General features: G+C 37.8%; 1 protein-coding gene across 9 annotated transcripts in view; it reads right to left on the bottom strand.

Annotated features, from left to right (window-relative positions):
- Positions 1 to 1,285: 1,285 nt before the first annotated feature.
- FAM135A (family with sequence similarity 135 member A) overlaps positions 1,286 to 23,116 on the bottom strand; it is a 162,149-nt gene continuing 140,318 nt past the window's right edge. For 8 of the 9 annotated variants that reach the window (XM_055534765.1, XM_055534764.1, XM_055534767.1 and 5 more), the window contains 3 exons: positions 22,360 to 22,470; positions 12,188 to 12,301; positions 1,286 to 3,818 (listed from right to left, as the gene is read on the bottom strand). In XM_055534765.1, coding sequence (XP_055390740.1) covers positions 3,613 to 3,818; positions 12,188 to 12,301; positions 22,360 to 22,470 — 431 coding nt within the window. In that variant the 3' untranslated portion in view covers positions 1,286 to 3,612. The remainder of the gene's footprint in view (positions 3,819 to 12,187; positions 12,302 to 22,359; positions 22,471 to 23,116) is intronic. The other variant, XM_055534768.1, reaches the window with a different exon arrangement.

The following is a 23,116-nucleotide window of genomic DNA, read 5'->3' as shown; positions in this document are numbered from 1 at the left end:
TCTAGAACTTGGAGGACCTCATCTCCTGGAGTACCTGTTCACAATATCATGTTGAACTGTAAACATTAAGTAGACTATTGCAAGCATGTAGAGGCAAGATCACCTAAGTCTCAGATCTTTGGGTAAAGAAATCTTATCAGCTGAGGTGCTGGCTGAACAGAAAGCAAACAGGGAATAAGGGGCAGTGGTGACAGCTCATAACCATCTAGCCTCATGACCAGTGGCAGAACTGAGGGCTGTATTTACCATGGTTTTGCTTTGAAATTGGAGAGCTTTGGGACATAAAACATGCTGCTCCTCAAATCCTGCCCTGGAGATTACGCTTCAGCTGGTCTGTTGTGGAGCCCCTATGGAATTCACCAAGGAAACTTGCAAAGCACTGCTCTAGTTGTTAATTTTTTCCTCACTGGCTCATGCATGTGCTTATACTGTTAATAACTTCTTTTCTCTCATTGTACGTTGTGGGGTGGTGATGAAGTCATATTTTTCTCTGTGGTTGCACATTACTGAGGCAAGATCATTACAGAACCAGTGGAGAAATGGACAGAACACCAAGATCCTGGACCTGAAACTGGACAGGGGTGTTAACAGTATTAGGTTAGGAGGAAGCATTTGTAAAAATGTGTGAGTACAATATTTGTGATGCTGGAAAGGCAAAGAAGTGGACTGTAGTGGACGTGCTGTGTTTTTCTATTTGGGCTCAGTCATCACACCCATTTCTGAATTCTGGCAGAAGAAATGGTCCCATCTTCTTCTGCTGCAGAGGCTGAGAAAGCCTGATATACTCACCTGGGTGGGTGCCTGGCAGCTTGAGTGCTGGCACAGGACAGCATGTCAATCACACGTTCATGAGACTTTGAATCTGGAATGAGTGATGCAAAGCAGCAGATGTAATCCAGTTTTTAGAGGAATCCCTGCCAGCAGAAATATACACAAACCTCTAGCTCCTCTGGAGTGGGAACTTCGATATAATTTTGGTCACCTCACTTCCTTGGTTTCTACCTGTTATCTAAGAGTGGTTTTCCAGTCTTTCTGTCAATTTTGTGAACTACCTATATTTTTCAATAAATTCTTTTTCTGCTGAAGTTAATCACAATGGTTTTTGTTGTTTACAACCCAGAATTCTAACTGATATACTAATGAGATTCGTTCTCTAAGAGTCAACTACACTGTTTCGGATGATCATTGCCCCACCCCTGCACTCTGAATTTGAAGGTGAATAGTGTATAACAGTTTCTGTGGTAAATCAGAAGTTAAATCTATTGGACTGGAAACCATGATAACTGATATGTTTTTAAAACTGTATTAAAACAACAAACATCCAATCAACCAACCATGATCATAAAGAGCAATTTCCCTTAAAAACAATAGTATGATTATGAATAAGAATGAATACTTTGATAAACCCAGAAGATTATTCAAACTCATAAGTGAAACTTCTTTTAGTTAAAAATAAGAAATAAAAGAAATACAAGAAAAAAGTATGGTATTTTAAACTCAGGACCAAGGAATGTGAAGATGAAAAAATGTGTGTAGCAAAAATACAGGGTGAATAATGCATTTACATTTTCCAGTTATAATGCACTTGGTATATTATTGCTTACTCAATTCAAAAATTTTCATATGTTTTTTAAAAAACAATTATGGAGCATAATGAAATATGTTTTAACATATGCAAATGATATGAATTATAAAAATAGTTCACAAAGGTATAAGTTACACAATCACACTGTCCTATAAAGTTAATTAATATAGTCTATCCAATTATAAATAAAAATACACCTCTAGTATTCTGAAAATAAGCGAGTGTTTTAGCTGTCCTCCAGATAGTCATTTGTTCATTTATTAGCAGCAGAGGCAATAACACAATGCTAAAAATAAACATGCATCAATTTTACAATACATATTTACAAAAGCCTTCTATCACAACTGGTAAATGCAAATAGACCTTCTATTATCCTTAGTGCATTGTTATTTTCACAAGTAAAACAGGAAAGGAAAATAATGAATTTAATGCTATTCAGCACCTTGAGTAAAGTCAAGAGACTTAACATCTCCATATATCAAAACATTTGCATCTGTGTCACCAAACATGTAAAGTTAATTATTTTGTTCCATGAATTATTATATTTACATTACTCTTTAGTTCAACAAATTTTAGCAATATTTAAAAATTATCTAAATTCATAAAAGTATTTCATAAATTTCAACATTTAATTATTATGTACATACAAGGAAGTCCATGAAAAAGTTAAAGAAATGTACTCAGAAAGTTCAAGCAACATTACCAAATTTAGCAAAATTCCAACCAAACCAAGGCAGAGGGCATTCAAACATTCAAAAAATCTCTAGATGCTGCTAACATGAACATGAAAAGTTCCAGTAATAAAAGTCAATATGAGAAATAATGTTGAAATCACCTGTAGAAAATATATTTTAATAGGCATGGCAGATGTTTACTAGCAACAGTAATAATAACTTTTTATAGAAAACTTTTATAACATTGTCATATATGAACTACCCGGTTTGAGAGGGCAAAATAGTTGATTTCAAAAAATATATTTTAGCAGCCATAATTTTATTTCCAGTTAAACATACTAAAATGTTAAAAGTAAAATTTATGACTAACTAAATAATACCCCCATACTAGAAAATTTAAAATCCCATGCTATTCTAGCAATTCAGTTCAGTTCAATCACTCAGTTGTGTCTGACTCTTTGTGACCCAATGCACTACGGCACACCAGTCTTCCCTGTCTATCACCAACTCCCAGAGCTTCCCTGTCTAGCACGTTGAGCCAGTGATGCCATCCAACCATCTCATCTTCTGTCGTCCCCTTCTCCGCCTCCCTTCAATTTTTCCTAGCATCAGGGTCTTTTCCAAGGAGTCAGCTCTTCGCATGAGGTGGCCAAAATATTGGAGTTTCAGCTTTAGCATCAGTCCTTCCAATGAACACCCAGGACTGATCTCCTTTAGGATGGACTGATTGGATCTCCTTGCAGTCCAAGAGACTCTCAAGAGTCTTCTCCAATACCACTGTTCAAAAGCATCAATTCTTCGGTGCTGAGTTTTCTTTATTGTCCAACTCTCACATCACTACTGGAAAAACTGTAGCTTTGACTAGATGGACCTTTGTCACCAAAATAATGTCTCTGCTTTTTAATACACTATCTAGATTGGTCATAGCTTTTGTTCCAAGGTGCAAGCATCTTTTACATGGCTGCAGTCACCATCTGCAGTGATTTTGGAGTGATTCTAGCAATAATGGCCTTTAATATGATGTGTCTGATGTAAAGATTGTGGAAATCCAATAATAAAACAATCATACATACATATGGGCTTAAAGTTTCACTGAAATACTTATGTAGCAAAATATATGAAAAAGTAATAGAAAAGTAAAAAGATGAAATTAAAAAATATTGCACAGGCACATTACCTAGAAAGTAAAGTTGATGTTTAAAAAGCTCTAAACATGGATGATATAAATTATCTTCCATATAAAAAGGTATAAATATTTCTTAGAACTTATCAGCATCTATAGTTTATTATAATAGATTATCTAAATCATTGTTGAATGAGGTAATTGTCAAGTCTCTACCAATGTTTTTAATTCTATTGGAAATATTTGAGGGCAGCAACCAGAAAGAATTTCTCTAAAAATATTTCTGAATCCAGAACAGCTATATGTGCAGCTCTGCCAATGAGTGAATCAGCTGTATTGGGCAATGCATTGATGACATTATATCGAACCAAGTTACAGTCCTTGCTTTGCAGAACCGGGCGAAGTAAGTTGTGGATCATTTCTGAATAGATCTGTCCTATGGGACAAATATAAAAAAGGAAAATCAGTTCACAAAAAGAACTGAAAAAAATTCTCCAACTTTATATAATTTAAAAAATTTAGTTACATTATTTCCATTTAAAGCAGAAAAATGTCTTTTAAAAGGATTTTTTGCTTGAATATAATTTTTGAGACTATTGTAGAGAAAATATAAATGATTGCATTATCTAGCCAACTAAAATAACAAATTTATTATACACTGTTTTTGTCAACTTGGTATTAAATAAAAATAATGAATATAATAAAGCAAACAGTTTTCTTCAACATGAAGTCTCTTAATGACTGTAGAGGAGCCATGATGAGACATCCTGATAAGGCTAAATTTAAAACCTGAGTCTAGAGCAAACACTTTTAAAGGCAGTTAACATTATTCAACATATTTCCAAATTATTTTGAGAAAGAATAGTAACTTTCCATAATCAGAAGAACAATGTGAGTTGGCTCAAACATCAAACAGAATTCTTTTTATTTTTTCGCCTATAGGTTTATTTAATGCTTGGTTTTGCTTTTAATTTCAAAGTTGTGCTCCTCTCTCTCTTTCTGGTTAATTCTTACAATGGACTTATTGAGAGCATGCAAAGCATAAATGATAAAAGTTTACATACATATACACATAAAAGCACAAACTGCCTTAAAAGGGGCAAGACCATTTTTAATGCTCATATATTACTTCATTAATAACAGATGAGTGCTAACATATATCCATCAAACATGAAATTTAGGGATGAAGGTATTAAATTTCAGAGAAGAGGAAGGATGTAGTCTGGAGGAATGCTGAGAAGGGAATAGTATACAGAAGTAAATTAGAGAAAGAAGAGAGAGAAGTGTTTAAAAGAGGGATTAATATCATACAGATTTACAAAAAAGGTTAAAAAAATTTTTTTTAATTGAAGTATAGTTGATTTACAGTATTATATTAGTTTCAGGTATCAGATCAGATCAGATCAGATCAGTAGCTCAGTTGTGTCCAACTCTTTGCGACTCCATGAATCGCAGCATGCCAGGCCTCCCTGTCCATCACCAACTTCCGGAGTTCACTCAGACTCACGTCCATCGAGTCAGTGATGCCATTCAGCCATCTCATCCTCTGTCGTCCCTTTCTCCTCTTGCCCCCAATCCCTCCCCGCATCAGAGTCTTTTCCAATGAGTCAACTCTTCGCATGAGGTGGCCAAAGTACTGGAGTTTCAGCTTTGGCATCATTTCTTCCAAAGAAATCCCAGGGCTGATCTCCTTCAGAATGGACTGGTTGGATCTCCTTGCAGTCCGAGGGACTCTCAAGAGTCTTCTCCAACACCACAGTTCAAAAGCATCAATTCTTCGGTGCTCAGCCTTCTTCACAGTCCAACTCTCACATCCATACATGACCACAGGAAAAACCATAGCCTTGACTAGACGAACCTTTGTTGGCAAAGTAATGTCTCTGCTTTATAATATGCTGTCTAGGTTGGTCATAATTTTCCTTGCAAGGAGTAAGCGTCTTTTAATTTCATGGCTGCAGTCACCATCTGCAGTGATTTTGGAGCCCAGAAAAATAAAGTCTGACATTGTTTCCACTGTTTCCCCATCTATTTTCCATGAAGTGATGGGACCAGACGCCATGATCTTCGTTTTCTGAATGTTGATTTTAAGCCAACTTTTTCACTCTCCTCTTTCACTTTCATCAAGAGGCTTTTGAGTTCCTCTTCACTTTCTGCCATAAGGGTGGTGTCATCTGCATATCTGAGGTTATTGATATTTCTCCCGGCAATCTTGATTCCAGCTTGTGCTTCTTCCAGTCCAGCGTTTCTCATGATATACTCTGCACAGAAGTTAAATAAGCAGGGTGAAAATATTCAGCCTTGACGTACTCCTTTTCCTATTTGGAACCAGTCTGTTGTTCCATGTCCCGTTCTAACTGTTGCTTCCTGACCTGCATACAGATTTCTCAAGAGGCAGGTCAGGTGGTCTGGTATTCCCATCACTTTCCGAATTTTCCACAGTTTATTGTGATCCACACAGTCAAAGGCTTTGGCATAGTCAATAAAGCAGAAACAGATGTTTTTCTGGAACTCTCTTGCTTTTTCCATGATCCAGCGGATGTTGGTAATTTGATCTCTGGTTCCTCTGCCTTTTCTAAAACCAGCTTGAACATCAGGAAGTTCACGGTTAACATATTGCTGAAGCCTGGCTTGGAGAATTTTGAGCATTACTTTACTAGCGTGTGAGATGAGTGCAATTGTGTGGTAGTTTGAGCATTCTTTGGCATTGCCTTTCTTTGGGATTGGAATGAAAACTGACCTTTTCCAGTCCTGTGGCCACTGCTGAGTTTTCCAAATTTGCTGGCATATTGAGTGCAGCACTTTCACAGCATCATCTTTCAGGATTTGGAACAGCTCAACTGGAATTCCATCACCTCCACTAACTTTGTTCGTAGTGATGCTTTCTAAGGCCCACTTGACTTCACATTCCAGGATGTCTGGCTCTAGGTCAGTGATCACACCATCGTGATTATCTGGGTCATGAAGATCTTTTTTGTACAGTTCTTCTGTGTATTCTTGCCATCTCTTTTTAATATCTTCTGCTTCTGTTAGGTCCATACCATTTCTGTCCTTTATCAAGCCCATCTTCGCATGAAATGTCCCCTTGGTATCTCTGATTTTCTTGAAGAGATCTCTAGTCTTTCCCATTCTGTTGTTTTCCTCTATTTCTTTGCATTGATCGCTGAAGAAGGCTTTCTTATCTCTTCTTGCTATTCTTTGGAACTCTGCATTCAGATGTTTATATCTTTCCTTTTCTCCTTTGCTGTTCACTTCTCTTCTTTTCACAGCTATTTGTAAGGCCTCCCCAGACAGCCATTTTGCTTTTTTGCATTTCTTTTCCATGGGGATGGTCTTGATCCCTGTCTCCTGTACAATGTCACGAACTTCATTCCATAGTTCATCAGGTACTCTATCTATCACATCTAGGCCCTTAAATCTATTTCTCACTTTCACTGTATAATCATAAGGGGTTTGATTTAGGTCATACCTGAATGGTCTAGTTTTCCCTACTTTCTTCAATTTCAGTCTGAATTTGGCAATAAGGAGTTCATGGTCTGAGCCACAGTCAGCTCCCAGTCTTGTTTTTGCTGACTGTATAGAGCTTCTCCATCTTTGGCTGCAAAGAACATAATCAGTCTGATTTCGGTGTTGACCATCTGGTGATGTCTGTGTATAGAGTCTTCTCTTGTGTTGTTGGAAGAGGGTGTTTGTTATGCCCAGTGCATTTTTTGGCAAAACTCTATTAGTCTTTGCCCTGCTTCATTCCGTATTCCAAGGCCAAATATGTCTGTTACTCCAGGTGTTTCTTGACTTCCTACTTTTGCATTCCAGTCCCCTATAATGAAAAGGACATCTTTTTTGGGTGTTAGTTCTAAAAGGTCTTGTAGGTCTTCATAGAACCATTCAACTTCAGCTCTTCAGCGTTACTGGTTGGAGCACAGACTTGGATTACTGTGATACTGAATGGTTTGCCTTGGAAACGAACAGAGATCATTCTGTCGTTTTTGAGATTGCAGCTAAGTACTGCATTTCGGACTCTTTTGTTGACCATGATGGCTACTCCATTTCTTCTGAGTTTCAGGTATACATTGATTCTATATTTTCATAGCTTATACTCCATTTAAAGTTACTATAAAATATTGGCTACATTCCCTGTACTGTATATTCTTGTGTCTTCTCAGGTAGTATCAGTGGTCAAGAAGCCCCCTGCCAATGCAGGAGACATAAAATACATGGGTTCGATCTTTGAATCAGGAAGATCCCCTGGAGGAGGGCATGGCAACCCACTCCAGTAGTCTTGCCTGGAGAACCCCATGGACTGAGGAGCGTGGTAGGGTAGAGTCCATAGGGTCGCAAAGAGTCCTTAGACACAACTGAAGCGACTTAGCATGCATGTATATTCTTTTTTTTTTTTAATTTTATTTTTAAACTTTACATAACTATTAGTTTTGCCAAATATCAAAATGAATCCGCCACAGGTATACATGTGTTATAGTCTGTTTTACACATAATAGTTTGTATGTCTTGCCCATCCTTCTCCCCAGTGGTAATCACTAGTTTGTTCTTTGTAGCTGTGAATTTGTTTCTTGTTATATTTAATCATTTGCTTTATTTTTTATATTCCACATATAAGTGATAACACATTGTATATTTATCTTTCTCTGACTTATTTCACTAAGCATACAAATGGTAATATTCCATTCTTTTAAGTGGCTGAGTAATATTCCATCGTATATATGTATCACATCTTCTTTATCGATTCATCTGTTAATGGACACAGGTTGCTTCCATATCTTGACTACTATAAACAATGCTGCTATGACTATCGGGTGCATGTATCTTTTGGAATTCGTGTTTTCTTTCTCTTTGGCAATATACCCAGAAGTGCAATTACTGGATCATATGGTAGTTCTATTTTTAATTTTTTGAAGAAACTCCATATTGCTTGCCACAATGCCTGAACCAGTTTACATTCCCACTACAAATGTACAGTTCAGTTCAGTTCAGTCGTTCAGTCATGTCCACCTCTGTGACCCCATGAATCGCAACACGCCAGGCCTCCCTCTCCATCACCAATTCTCGGAGTTCACTCAGACTCACGTCCATCGAGTCAGTGATGCCATCCAGCCATCTCATCCTCTGTCATCCCCTTCTCCTCCTGCCCCCAATCCCTCCCAGCATCAGAGTCTTTTCCAATGAGTCAGCTCTTCGCATCAGGTGGCTGAAGTACTGGAGTTTCAGCTTCAGCATCATTCCCTCCAAAGAAATCCCAGGGCTGATCTCCTTCAGAATGGACTGGTTGGATCTCCTTGCAGTCCAAGGGACTCTCAAGAGTCTTCTCCAACACCACAGTTCAAAAGCATCAATTCTTCGGCGCTCAGCTTTCTTCACAGTCCAACTCTCACATCCATACATGACCATTGGGGGTTCCCTTTTCTCCACATTCTCACCAACATTTGTTACGGTGATCTTGATTTGCATTTCCCTGATGATTAGCAATGCTGAGCGGCTTTTCATGTACCTGTTGGCCATCTGTATGTTTTCTTTGGAGAAATGTCTGTTCAGGTGTTCTGCCCATTTTATAATCGGTTTGTTTTTGTTTTTGATGTTGAGTTGTATGAGCTGTTTATATAATTTGGTTTACTGGTCATATCATTTGCAAGTATTTTCTCCCATTCAGCAGGTGGTCTTTTTGTTTTTTGATGGTTTCCTTTGCTGTGCATGAGCGTTAACACTGAAAGTTTTATTTAGGTCTCATTTACTTTTGCTTTTGTGGGTTCTTTACCACTAATGCCAGTTGGGAAGCCCACTGAGAGGCGACAGATGCAAATAATGCTATGACTTGTGTCAAAGAGTGTTTTTTTTTTTTTTTTTGCCTATGTTTTCTTATAGGACTTTTATGGTTTCTGATCTTATATTTATATCTTTAATCCATTTTGAGTTTAATTTTTTATATGTTGTGAGAAAATGTTCTATTTTCATCTTTTTACATGTAGCTGCCCAGTTTTTCCAGTACCACTTATTGAAGAGACAATCTTTTCCCCATTGTATGTCTTTGCCTCTTTTGTCACAGATTAACTGACCATAGGTATATGGGTTTATGTCTGGGGACTCTATTCTGTTCCATTGATCTCTGTGGCTGTTTTTTTGCCAGCACCATGGTGTTTTGATTACTGTAGTTTTATAGCATAGTCTGAAGTCAGGGAGTGTGACTGTCCACCTTTGCTTTTTCCTCGAGACTGCTTTGGTTATCTGGGATCTTTTTTGGTTCTGTATAAATTTTAGGATTATTTGTTCTAGTTCTGTGAAAAATTCCACTGTATGTTGAGGATCATTTTGAACCTATAAATTGCCTGGGGGAGTACAGACATTTTAACAGTGTTAATTCTTCCAATCCATGGATATCTTTCCATTTCTTTCTATCATCTTCAACTTCCTTCATCAGCGTTTCATAGTTTTCAGAATATAGGTCTTTCATCTCATTGGTTAAGTTTATTCCTAGGGATTTTGTTTTTGATGCAATTTCAAACAGGACTGTTGCTTTCTCTTTCTTACAATTCATTATCAGTGTATAGAAAAGCAAATAGTATCATGACATCTGCAAACAGTAACAGTTTTACTTCTTCTCTTCTAGTTTGGATGACTTTTATTTCTTTTTCTGTCTGATTGCTGTGAGTTTTGTTTTTCAGTTGCTCAGTCATGTCCGACTCTTTGTGACTCCATGCACTACAACATGCCAGGCTTCTCTGTCCTTCATCATCTCCTGGAGCTTTCTCAAACTCATGTTCATTGAGTTGGTAATGTCATCCAACCATCTCGTCCTCTGTCATCCTCTTCTCTGCCTTCAATCTTGCCCAGCATCAGGATCTTTCCCAGTGAGTTGGCTCCTTGCATCAGGTGGCCAAAGTCTGGGAGCTTCAGCCTCAACATCAGTCCCTACAAAGAATATTCAGGATTGATGTCCTTTAGGATTGACTGGTTTGACCTCCTTGTAGTCCAAGGGACTCTCAGGAATCGTCTCCAACCTCACAGTTCAAAAGCATCAATTCTTCAGCACTCAGCCTTCTTTATGGCCCAACTCTCACATCCATATATGACTACTGGAAAAACCATAGCTTTGACTATAGGGGCCTTTCATCTCATTGGTTAAGTTTATTCCTAGGGATTTTGTTTTTGATGCAATTTCAAACAGGACTGTTTTCTTGCTTTCTCTTTCTTACAGTTCATTATCAGCGTACAGAAAAGCAAATAGTATCATGACATCTGCAAACAATAACAGTTTTACTTCTTCTCTTCTAGTCTGGATGACTTTTATTTCTTTTTCTGATTGCTGTGAGTTGTTGTTTTTCAGTTGCTCAGTCATGTCCGACTCTTTGTCAGTAAAGTAACATCTCTACTTTTTAAATGTGCTGTCTAGGTGTGTCATAGCTTTTCTTCTAAGGAGCAAACGTCTTTTAATTTCATGGCTGTAGTGATCTGGAAGCCCAAGAAAATAAAGTCTGTCAGTGTTTCCATTGTTTCCCCATCTATTTTCCATGAAGTGCTGGGACCAGAGTCCATGATCTTAGTTTTCTCGACTTTCAATACTATTTGAATAAAAGTGGTAAGAGTGCATTTATTCCTGATCTTAGAGGAAATACTTTTAGCTTTCACCATTGAATATGAAGTTAGCTTTGGGTTTTGTTTCCTATAAATTATGTTGATATATTCTCTTTATACTCACTGTGACGAGTTTTCATCATGAATGGACGGTGCATTTTGTCACACTTTTCAGCATCAATTGAGATGATCATGTGTTTTTTTATCATTTGTTAATGTGCTGTATCACATCAATTAATTTGCCGATAATGAACTATCCTTGCATCCCTAGAATAAGTCCCACTTTTGATGTGTGATCCCTTTAATACATTGTTGAATTTGGTTTGCTAATATTTTGTTGAGGATTTTTGCTTCTATGTTCATCAATGATACTGGCTTGTAGTTTTCCTTTTTTGTGGTGCCTTTGTCCCGTTTTGGTATCAGGGTGATGCTGGCTTTGTAGAATAATGTAAATCTTTCTTCACATTCAATTTTTAGAATAGTTTGAGGATAGCTATTACCTCTATTCAAACTTTTGGTAGAATTCACCAATGAATCTGTGTGATCCTGTACTTTTATTTGTTGGGAGGGTGTTTTTTTTTTTTTTTTCTGATTAAATTCCACTACTGGTAATTATGTTCATATTTTCTATTTCTTCCTGTTTCAGTTTGTGGGGATTTTACATTTCTAGAAATGTATCAATTTCTTTTAGGTTGTCCATTTTATTGGTGTATGACTGTTCACAGTCTCTTAGGATCTTTGTATTTTTGTGGTGTCAGATGTTGTAACTATTCCACTTTCATTTCTCATTTTATTTTGGTCCTCTATTTTTTTCTTGATTAGTCTGCTTGCTGCCAACAAGTATGGTTACTTTACTCTTTGACTAAAAGTAAAGTATTGCCAAACATGCAGCATGACCTTTACTGCAACCACCAATCCCAAGAAACCAGAGGAAACTGAAGCACAAATTACTTCTGAAGCAGTAAAATGGAGAACTATTTGTAATTATATGAAAAAGGGATTTCAAAAGAACAACTACGGTTTCACTGGCCAAAACATCTTACATGGCAGAAGAAAACAAATGAAGGAAAATGGAGAAAGGATAGCTGTTACTATCAGCAGGTGGAAAAGGAAGTCAGAGGAAAGCAAGGACAAGAGAAAGGAGAGAGAACACGAATGCTAGAAAAATTTGGGAGAGCCTCATATGTAGACAGAACTCTCTTAAATATTTCTAATTTACTTCGTTACCTGACTGTTTGTCCTTCAAAGCTGTCTTGCACATTTCAATGCGGGCAGAATGATAAGGAACATAGCGATCTTGCAGAGATCCCACTAGGACAACATTTCTGAAGTAGTGAAGCCCTGTGAAGAAAAAAATACTGAGTTACAGTGCAACAATTTACCAGATTATAAGTAACTTACTAGTATCATATTAAGTGACCATAAATGTACTTCCTCAGTAGTATTAAGTTTATGCCTTTTTAAGTACCTGATGAATTCCTTCTCCAAATTTCTAGGTATTCTCTACCAAAACCGCCAGTTTCATTTACATAGTTTAGGTGCTGATATGAGAACTGTGTGTCTGCACTGAGAGAGGGCAAGCGTTGTGGTATGGGGGTGAGGGAGAAACTGGATAGGTGGACTGAAATTTTACCAAAATGTTCTTATTTCATAATCTTATTTCCAAAGGATATTCATCAATATTATTTCCCAAGGTAACAAAAGTACACTCTTCCATAAAGACATAACACTCTGTACGAAATCATTTAAAGCTGACTTTTTACTTTAAGTTTGCATTTGACCATTGCCCAATATTACTTATATTTTCTCCTTATTTAAGCATGATGTCAAGATAATAAATACTTTGAATTTTTAATAAAAAATTTTATGATCTATTCAATAGACTTTTTGTTAGGTCTATTTAAATTTTTTAATTTTTCAGTAAACTAGGTGAATTCAGGGCTTGTGTCCTTGGGATGCTTTGCTAAATAACTCATTTAAATACTGAAACTACATTCCTGACCACTTTAGTACTAGTGATGTTCTAATTTTACTATCTGGCTCAGACCAGTAAATACAAAATCAAATTTTATGTGATTAATTAAATAAGGTACAAATAGATATTGGTAACACATTATAATTGGTTATTTAGTACAAAAAATTTTGTTCTGGAATGTTCCAGAATGAAATTTTGATACTTTTTGTGCCCTGAAATTCAGATTCTTAGAGACAGTCAATTGTGGGGACTACTTTGGATCCAGAATATAAAAAGCCTTCATAGAAGCTCCCTGTCTTCCCTGGAACTTAAGGACCCTAAAGATGAAGAGTTTAGACTGACACACAGGCAGTTGAAATGGTATATACCTTCTGTGCCAAATGTAAGGTCATCCCTTTTTTTGTCAATGAGAAGATACTACTTTGTGGCTACTTGAATATACAAAATTCTAGGAATGTAAGTGAAATAACAGAATGGCTATAATAGGAATTAACTCAGTTGCATAAATATTTTAAAAATTATATTTTAGAAAGATTAAGAAAAAAATTTCCCCTTCATGCTCACATTTCATGAGACAAATTCATTTCCCTCTGTCATTATTTGAAACCAATGTCTTCACTGGCACGACTCTGGGAATCATCTGTGTGAACTAAGCAGAGGTCTTAGAGCTGGCATACACTTACCCTTTGGGGTAATTTAGGACTCCAAGGGGGAAAAAAAAAAAAGACTCCATGGGGCAAATAAGCATTTACATCTTTAAGAAAACTGGTTTCTACATCCCAGCTTCCATATGAGCCCTTTTCTAAAAATGATTTTTTCCTTCTCCTACCTTATGAGAAAGTTATTTTTCTCTCCAATCTATTTCTCCAATCCATTTCAGATCTTCTTATGGTACATACCCAGGGAGAATCAAGCCAAAAATGAATGAAGTCTTACTTTCTCTTACAAAAAGTTTGATTTGATCGATTGTTTGACAGTTAAGAAATGACTGTGTCAATTAGATGTCATGGCACATATTTCCCACAAATTAACTTATAGCTCTAAGTCTTTACATGTTTATGAAAATACAGTAAATGTATACTACCTCACATGCCAGAAAATATATCCGTTGCAACTATTTAAAATTATAGAAAATAGTTGTAGGTATCACTATAAAATTATACAAGGGGATACAAACTGATTCAAAATTCTTTTAAGGGGTCAACAAGCCAAAAATTGTGAAAGCCACCATCCCGTGACACATCATTTTCACTTCTAACCCAGTTACCTTAGGTGCTGTGCTTCCTAAATCTGACAGTTAACTGAAACTTTATCCTGAGCTGCATGAAACAAGCCATTTAACAGCACAGTTGGCTTTTTCTATTACCTAACATGTGTGTCCTTTGTAAAGGCAACCACACCGCACAGCTCCGGGGGCATCATTCCCATCACTCTGACAGGAATGATGCTGCACAGCCTGTGGCAGCCTTGCTCAGTAACGTTTCTGTACTTTTTCTCCAAACACCAGCATCTTTTACATTTTTACCAGTATGTAAAATATTACATATCTCTCATGTTAAAAAAAGTCACTCACTCAACAAATCTGTCCTTGGACTTTATGCTCCCCTCCAATTACCACCCCATTTACTGGCACTCTATTTCTATAGTTTATATTATAAAAATTATAGTCATTAAATTAAAATTTAAATATATTTTCCCAAATAATCACTCTGCAGAGATTCTGCTGTGCTTCTATAGAAATAATGGCATTCGGGCTCAGAATCACTGCTTCACATGATTTAGATCCTTGAGAGGAGCACTGGTGTCTCCTAGGTTCAGGCAGCTCGGTGGAGTGGAAGTACGCAAACCAAGAAAAGAGGAGGGGGTGTCCAAGAAACCCTTATGCTCTTTGATTCCATGATAAAATAAATACAATCAAAGACACTAACATTGATATAGATACACGATACTGTCGTATTTTAAAATGTGATTTCCAAGATAGCACTGTACTTTAAAAAGGCACCATACTTTAAAAAGGCATTTTAAATTGATTTATTTTAATAACATGTTTTCAACAACAATGTATTTATTAATGATAATGAGCATCCTGTATGGAGCCTACTTTTTGCATTAGCCAACTGAAACAGACTCTGGCCCCTTTTTTGAGTCTTTTGTTTCCATTCCTGTGTAGTAGTGTTGGCTGAGAGGGCAGCAGCTCAAAGAGAAACACTGTGGTCCCCGAGGTGCAGTACTGCTGGGAATCATGGCAGCACTTCATGTGAGCCAAGTCCAGCTGATGGACACATCTCAGGGCTGTGTTTGGGGAGCCTTGTACTGTAGGTTCGTCCTCTGTGCACCTGCACTGACTCTACCTGCTCAAAGACAGCCTTGTCCACTGACCTTCACTCAGCCCACGGTGACTAATTCTTGGTTGAAAAGTTACCTCTAACTTGGTAAAGTAATACTCTTTTCCCATCTGTAGAATGAGACAGTTTAGTTTCTAAATATTTTAGGTGCTTTTCAGGATTGCCATGAAAGATAACAAGTAAATGTTCACAATTTTTCTGGACTGTATAATTACATGACTTATATATGAATGAACATTATAAATTCATCTTCATTATTTTAGTCTTCCTGATACTTTTGACTGCTCATTTGTTTTTCCTGAAAAATTTAATGAGTTTTAAAGCAATTCACTGGAGAATCCCATGGATAGAGGAGCCCGGTGGGCTATAGTCCATAGGGTCATAAAGAGTCAGACACAATTGAAGCGACTTAGCACGCACGCACAAAGCAATTCATATTGACTCATCTCTGTTTATTTTCTGGAATTGACAAAAATAGCTGTTTTGAACTGGTGGTTTTACTCCTCAGGGAACATTTAGTAGTGTTCAGAGACAATGCTGTTTCTCACAAGCAGGGGCTAGGACATGAGGGGCTAAGGTGTGTTTGCACTATTTATTGGGCAGAGACCAGGGATGCTGCTAAACATCCTACAATGCACAGGACAGACCCTGACAACAAAGAACATTCAGCCCAGAATATCCAAAGTGCTGAGAGGTTGAGAAATCCTGTGCTTTCTAAAGGGACATATTCTACACAGTATTAAACTGTTCTTATTTTTACTCATTTATTTAAAACACATTTGAAAGAATTCACTTCTTAAAATGTGAGTTGATGCTGATCTTTCCTATACTTTCAGAAACAAAATACAAATGTTAATTACAAATCAAGTCATACCTATTATTAAACGTCTCTGTAATCTGCTGTAAGAAAAAATTATTTTGTGCCAAAGTGGTACTGCAAGAGACTTCTTTAATTGTTATATTTTATTTGTCAGAATTCAACAGCTGGTAAAGAGAGTCTAAGCAGATATATTTGCTAAGTCACTTCAGTCGTGTCCGACTCTGTGCGACCCCAGAGATGGCAGCCCACCAGGCTCCCCCGTCCCTGGGATTCTCCAGGCAAGAACACTGGAGTGGGTTGCCATTTCCTTCTCCAAGCAGATATATTTAGGAAGATCTTAAAATAAGGATATTTTATTTTTGAAATTCTAACAATGGATAGTTTGTTCTTTGGCTATTTTTGAGGCCTCATCATGGAATGCTGGGAGCACCCCGACCCTTCTTTCTCTGTGATCCTGACCATTCAGTACCGCTGTCACCTAATCTACAGCTTACCTTCCACATTGCTCTAGTTCTAGCTTTTGATTAAGGAAAGTTATTACCCAATGATATGTTGCAGAGATAAAAAAGACTTTCAAAATGAAGACCCATGGGGGAGGCCTTGCTTAAATAAAAAAGGGAAGAGGGTAGGAGTCTGATTTTGCTTTAGACAGGTGATTTTAGGCTTTCTCAAAAGAACAGGAAACTGGCCGGTCAGAAGAAACAAAAGCAATAAACAGACCAAGGCATCCAAGACGTTGTATTCAGCTTTAGCAAAGTAAAGTATAACAGAACAGTTATCACCAGGTGCTCCTGTTTAAAAATAAATGAGAATGGCATACTGGCTAAGTAAATTGGTTAAGTAAATGCTGCTCTATGTGTTCCTGTTTTATTAATATTTACTTAAAGTTTCTGACGTGAACCCATCTATTTCTATCTTGTGAATAAAGAATTATATGTACATATACAGGTGTAGAGGTTTCCTAGGAATTGACTACTCATATTTCATTGAGATGATCCAAAAAAAAAAAAAAGGGAAAAAACATAGCTCGGAGAGAATTGCTCCAACTCCTATGACAATATTATAAGTTAAAATCAATTAATGAATATTTGTTGATATTTAAAACTAAAATTAGAAAAACCTTCTCAAACTCTTGAAAGCACACATTCCTGGCTTAGCATGCCTGCTCTGGCCACGTGGGCTGGTACTGGCTGGTGTGCAGTGGCGGGCACTCGGCCGCTCCACGTGTCTGTCTCAGCTGCAAAGGGGGCAACGGGGCTCCTACGTCACAAAGTTAAACACATTCACAGGTATGACACGCTAGCACTTTAATAAGTCATTTGAATAATTTTATAGCTAGCAATATCGACAGTTCTGCTAAAAAAACTCCCCAGATTTATAAATCCATAATACTACTTTAGTTCAGGCACCTCTTCATTTAGAGGTATTTTTACTAATTAATATTTACTGAGTTTTGTATTATTCAGAATGCTGATTATTTTACATGAATTATCTTGTTTAACCTTTAACAGTCTTGTGAGAAAGAGTATTATTCCCACTGTACCACTGGAAAAACTGAGTGTTATTTAGATTAAGTAAACTTGTCAGTGTTTCTGCTAAAATTAGTATCTACGTGTGCTTTCAAAGTTTGGCTCCTAAACAGTGCTGGTACAACCAGAGGGGAGATGAAAGTCCTGCCACACATTATAAGGCAAATAATAAATCAGTAACTTGTAAGCAAAATTATAACTAATTCTTAGAAAAGAATTCAAGTGCAAAAGATCTATTCAGATCTACAAATAATTATAAAGTAATTTAAATATCTTTTCAGAGGGGAATGCCATAGATTACAGAATGTTTATAGTAAAATTTTACAGTTATACTCTCTCTCATGTTTTTCTTATATTGCTATTATTGCTCTTGTTTTCGCTAAGTTGTGGCCGACTCTTATGCGACCCCATGGACTGAGGCCACCTGGCTCTTCTATCTATGGGATTTCTCAGGCAAAAACACTAGAGTGGGTTGCCATTTTCTTCTTGAGGGGATCTTCCCAACACAGGGATTATACTCGCATCTCCTGCACTGCAGCCAGATTCTTTACTGCTGAGCTACAGGGGAAGCCCTGCTAATATTACTATTGCTAATTAAATGTTACTTTGTAAAATGCAGTATAAATACACAGACCCCAGGGAACATTTACATTCAGTTTTGCCTTTCATATATTTCCTTTCCTGTTCCATCACTTCATGACAAATAGAAGGGGAAAAAGCAGAAGCAGTGACAGACTTTATTTTCTTGGGCTCGAAAATCACTGTGGATGGTGACTGGAACCATGAAATTAAAAGACTCTTGCTCCTTGGAAGGAAAGCTATGACCAACCTAGACACTGTATTAAAAAGCAGAGACATCCCTTTGCCAATAAAGGTCCATACAGTTAAAGCTATGGTTTTTCATGGCATGTACTGATGTGAGAGCTGGACCATAAAGAAGGCTGAGTGCCAAAGAATTGATACTTTTAACTGTGGTGCTGGAGAAAACTCTTGAGAGTCCCTTGGACAGCAAGGAGATCAAACCAGTCAATCAACCCTGAATATTCACTAGAAGGACTGATGCTGAAGCTAAAGTTCCAATACTTTGGCCACCTGAGCCAACTCACTGGAAAAGACTCCTATGCTAGGAAAGATTGAAGGTCAAAGAAGAAGTGGGCAGGAGAGGATGAGATGGGTAGAGAGAACAACCATCTCACTGGACATGAATTTGAGCAAACTCCTCAGGAGACAGTGGAGGACAGAGGAGCCTGGCACGCTGCAGTCCATGGGGTCGCGAAGAGTCAGACACAGATTAGTGACTGAACAACAAACCCTGTCAGCAGCAGTAGTACAAACTCCATAGCTACACACAATGGTTCTAGTCAGTCTAAGTTTTTCTCACATGAGAACTATGTGATGTAGGAATATCTTGTGATTTTGTGAATCAAGCATATATTTCTGTATACTGTGAATAACTCATTACTTTGTACCCTTAGACACAAAATCATAAAACTTCACCTAAAAAAGAACCTTTCTTTCATGGATTCTAATAACCAATAACACATGAAATAACCATTTCCAAGTATCTTCCTCATATTCATAACAGTATTTAAGGCAGAATCCTGAAAAGGATAAAACAAGACTCAAATGAAGTGGGCTGTATTCAATGACTAAATCTGCCTGGTGTTCATATCACATGTTTCAAGAGCAGGAGGAGAACATGGTGATAGGGATGAAGATGAAAAACAGATTTAAAAGGCTAGGGCTTAAGTTTACTAGTTTAAGTTACTTAAGAAACATGGGTTTGATTTTCAGCTTACCATACAACATTTGACCTGCTTTTGGATACTGAACATAACGTTGAAAAGATCACTGATCCAATGGCTTTGTAGCAAACACCTACTAGGAAGAACTATTCTAAGTGGTTCTTGATGGTATTGTAAGTAGTACAGAGGGCACATGTAGGGGGTGGGTGGGAAAGGGTTGTCATGACAGATCCTAGTCAGGGAAAAAAGGCCAAGAGGCATAAAGATGACTGACATGAGATAAGCTGTAATGAGTATAATAAAAGAGGTTCATATGTAATGTTAAAGCAGCTCACAGATGACACGCACAACTCGGGATGTGGTAAACACAAAGTAGGACCCACCACAGATGACACTGAGATGTTTCACACCAAGTCATCCAGAGGACAAGTACCATTTATAAAAGGTTGAAAGAAGAGGAAGCAGCAGAAGAAGACACATTCAATTTCAGATATACTTAGTTTGAAATGTAAGCACAGGCATCTAGCAGGTAAATGAAGACTGGAATGAGGGCTGTCCAGAGACAGAAGACTCAAGATATGAAGGTATATATTGGGTACTAGTCATGCGTGACTCTCTGCGACTCCATAGGCATTAGGCCACCAAGCTCCTCTGTCCATGGACTTCTCAAGGCAAGAATACTGGAATGGGTTGCCATTCCCTTCTCCAGGGGATTTTCCTAACCCAGGGATTGAACCTGGGTCTCCTGCATTGCCGACCGATTCTTTACCATGTGAGCCACCAGGGAAGGAACATTACATCAGACAGGGCATCAAGGAAAGCTTTGGATAGGTGATGGTGTGGAGTATAATTTCAGAGAATGAAGAGGATTAGTTCTGCAAAGATGTGCAGTCACAGGGAGGAATGGTGGTAGAAAAAGCAGGGAACGTGGGAAGCACAAACATGTACGACGTGACTACAGCAAAGGATGAGTGTGTTCAAAGAAGATAGGATATTACAGTGACAGAATGAAAAACTGGTTGAAATTTCAGAGTAGAGTGTAGCCACGTGTGGTTTCAGAGTGGAGTGGAATGGAACGTTTCCAGAGTTGAGAAAGGCTCTTTAATGCTTGATGAACCATTTAAAGAGCTGCTTGTGGAATTACCAAATTGATGCCAGGATATTAAGATCCCGAAACTATCTATTCCTAAAGCATAACTGTGCCGTAAATATTTGTCAATGAACTCCTATCAAAGTTCTCACTGACCATGCAAGGAGGTCATCATAACTTAAGAAGGCAGCGGAGCCTGGGTGGGATAAGCCTCACAGGAAGCAGTTTCATGTGACGGTGGAGGAATACCTGCTGTGCTGGGATGGAGAGCAAGAGGACGCGCTCCCCCTCCAGGTGGGCCTCAGTAACAAGAAATCAGAAGTCCAGCTGCTTCTACAACAAAGGTGGTACAGTGTGGCCTGTGTGATCTGGACTGCTGCCTTTTTACTTTTTTCATAAATAAAATTTGTTTGAAACACAGCCACACTCATCAGCTCACGTGTTGGCTATAGCTGTTTTTGTGCTCCAATGCTATGTTGAGTCGTTACAACTGAGATCCCACGGACTACAAGCCAAAATGTGTACTATCCAGCCCTTCAGCAAAAAAGCGTGCCACTCCTCTGCTCTGTCACCAGGGGGAGCAGGGAGCTGGGGACCGCAGGCTGGGGAACTTTTCTGCAGGAAGCAGAGATCACGGTCTATGCAGAAGACAAAGATGAATGCAGTCTGTTCTCCACAAGTGGAGATTTCAAAGGGTTAGAGTGTGCCAGGAACACATGAGTATAACCCAGGGAGAGACGAAAGGTCAGAGGTGAGGTCACTTAGAGAGAGTGAGACTGGATGGGGAGAGACCAGCTGGGGACTTCTGGGAGTAAAAGTTTAGATATAAAACTTTTTAGTAAAAGTTTAGATAGTTTCCCTTCATGCAAGATAGGGAATATATTTAATAACTGGTTAATGCTCCCTGATAGCTCAGTTGGTAAAGAATCTGCCTGTAATGCAGGAGACCCTGGTTTGATTCCTGGGTTAGGAAGATCTGCTGAAGAAGGGACCACTCCAGTATTCTTGGGCTTCCCTTGTGGCTCAGCTGGTAAAGAATCCGCCTGCAATGTGGGAGACCTGAGTTCAGTCCCTGGGTTGGGAAGATCCCCCGGAGAAGGGAAAGGCTACCCACTCCAGTATTCTGGCCTGGAGAATTCCATGGACTGTATAGTCCATGGGATCACAAAGAGTCAGATACAACTAAGCGACTTTCACTTTCACTTTCTTTCACTTAATGAGAGATGACTAACCAGATTCATCCAGTGGCCAGAATTTGTAGAAGGAATAACTACTAATAGCTTGAAAGTGAAAGTGTTAGTTGTGTACTCGTGTCTGATTCTTTGTGACCCCACAGACTGTAGCCTCTATCCATGGAATTCTCCAGGCAAGAATACTGGAGTGGGTTGCCATTCCCTTCTCCAGGGGATCTACCTGACCCAGGGATCAAACCCAGGTCTCATGCATTGCAGGCAGATTCTTTACCATCCGAGCCACTGGGGAAGCCCCGAGAATACTAGAGTGGGTAGCCATCAGTTTCTCACATTTTCTAGAAATACTTATAATAATAAAATAAAAAAATATGTGGCAGTTTAAAACAAGGGCTGAAGACTGGGGTTGGGGGCACCTAGAAGGACATGAACCTAGTTCAAAAACTAACTCATGGTATGAATTATAAATGCTAAAATTTTTAGGATAATCTCAGACTAGCTGTGCAACTCACAAGAAATAAATACAATCATATAAAAAATTAAATCATGCTATCAATTGTTTGGTTTTGTGAGTCGATTTCATTAAGAAATTACAACCAATTGATAGTTTTTTAATCGCCAGAAACACGTTAACTTATTTGCTAAAGGTTTATTTTAAAAGAGGTTTTCAAGTGTGTGTTTGTAAAACTGTTACTATATACTTACCTGCTTTATTACTAAGCTTGTATAAGAAAGTTTGGCGAGGGTCTGAATGATCACGACATGTCAATTGTAAAAGAGAACCTGATTTTTTCCATTTCTGCATAAACCACAGACCTAGAAAGTTATTAATGGTATGAGATATTTGAGAGTTATAAACTGGAAAATATAGTACCATATAACAAGGTTATTAATTTTAATATACATATTTCACTTAAAAATCATATTCCTCAAATTAGCATTTTGTTGGTGAATAAAAAATGTATTTGCAAAATATTTCCATTTTCTGATAATAAATATAAACACAAACACACTGAGGTTAACAATGGGTTAATGGTTGACAGAAGGCTTTCATGGTTGACAGAAGGCTTGCTACTTCTACCTCATTCAGTAATTAAACAGGTAATGGTCTATCAAGAACAAGGGGATATTATATCTTTATTCGTTCAAATTAAGATGAAGTGAAGGGGGATAAAACTTCAAACAGTCGTAGCTCCACATGCCTGAGCACCGAGGCTTTACAGCCACCACAGCTCAGTCCTGGGATGAGCAATTAGATGATATTTTCTAATAACACTGATTATAATTAAATTTTAATTTTTAATTGTATTTCTTCATATTATCAGTTTCCTGTATTTATTTTAAAATATTTATCTATTTATTTATTTTTGGCTGTGCTGGGTCCTCATTACTGTGCACGGGCTCTCTATCGTTGTGGCTGGTGAGGGGTACTTTTTGTTGAGGCATACAGGCGCTACAGCAT

This window comes from Bubalus kerabau, chromosome 9 (genome assembly GCF_029407905.1).
Source record: "Bubalus kerabau isolate K-KA32 ecotype Philippines breed swamp buffalo chromosome 9, PCC_UOA_SB_1v2, whole genome shotgun sequence".
In the NCBI taxonomy this organism is placed as follows: Eukaryota; Metazoa; Chordata; class Mammalia; order Artiodactyla; family Bovidae; genus Bubalus; species Bubalus kerabau.
This window is presented reverse-complemented; position numbering and strand designations above follow the sequence as displayed.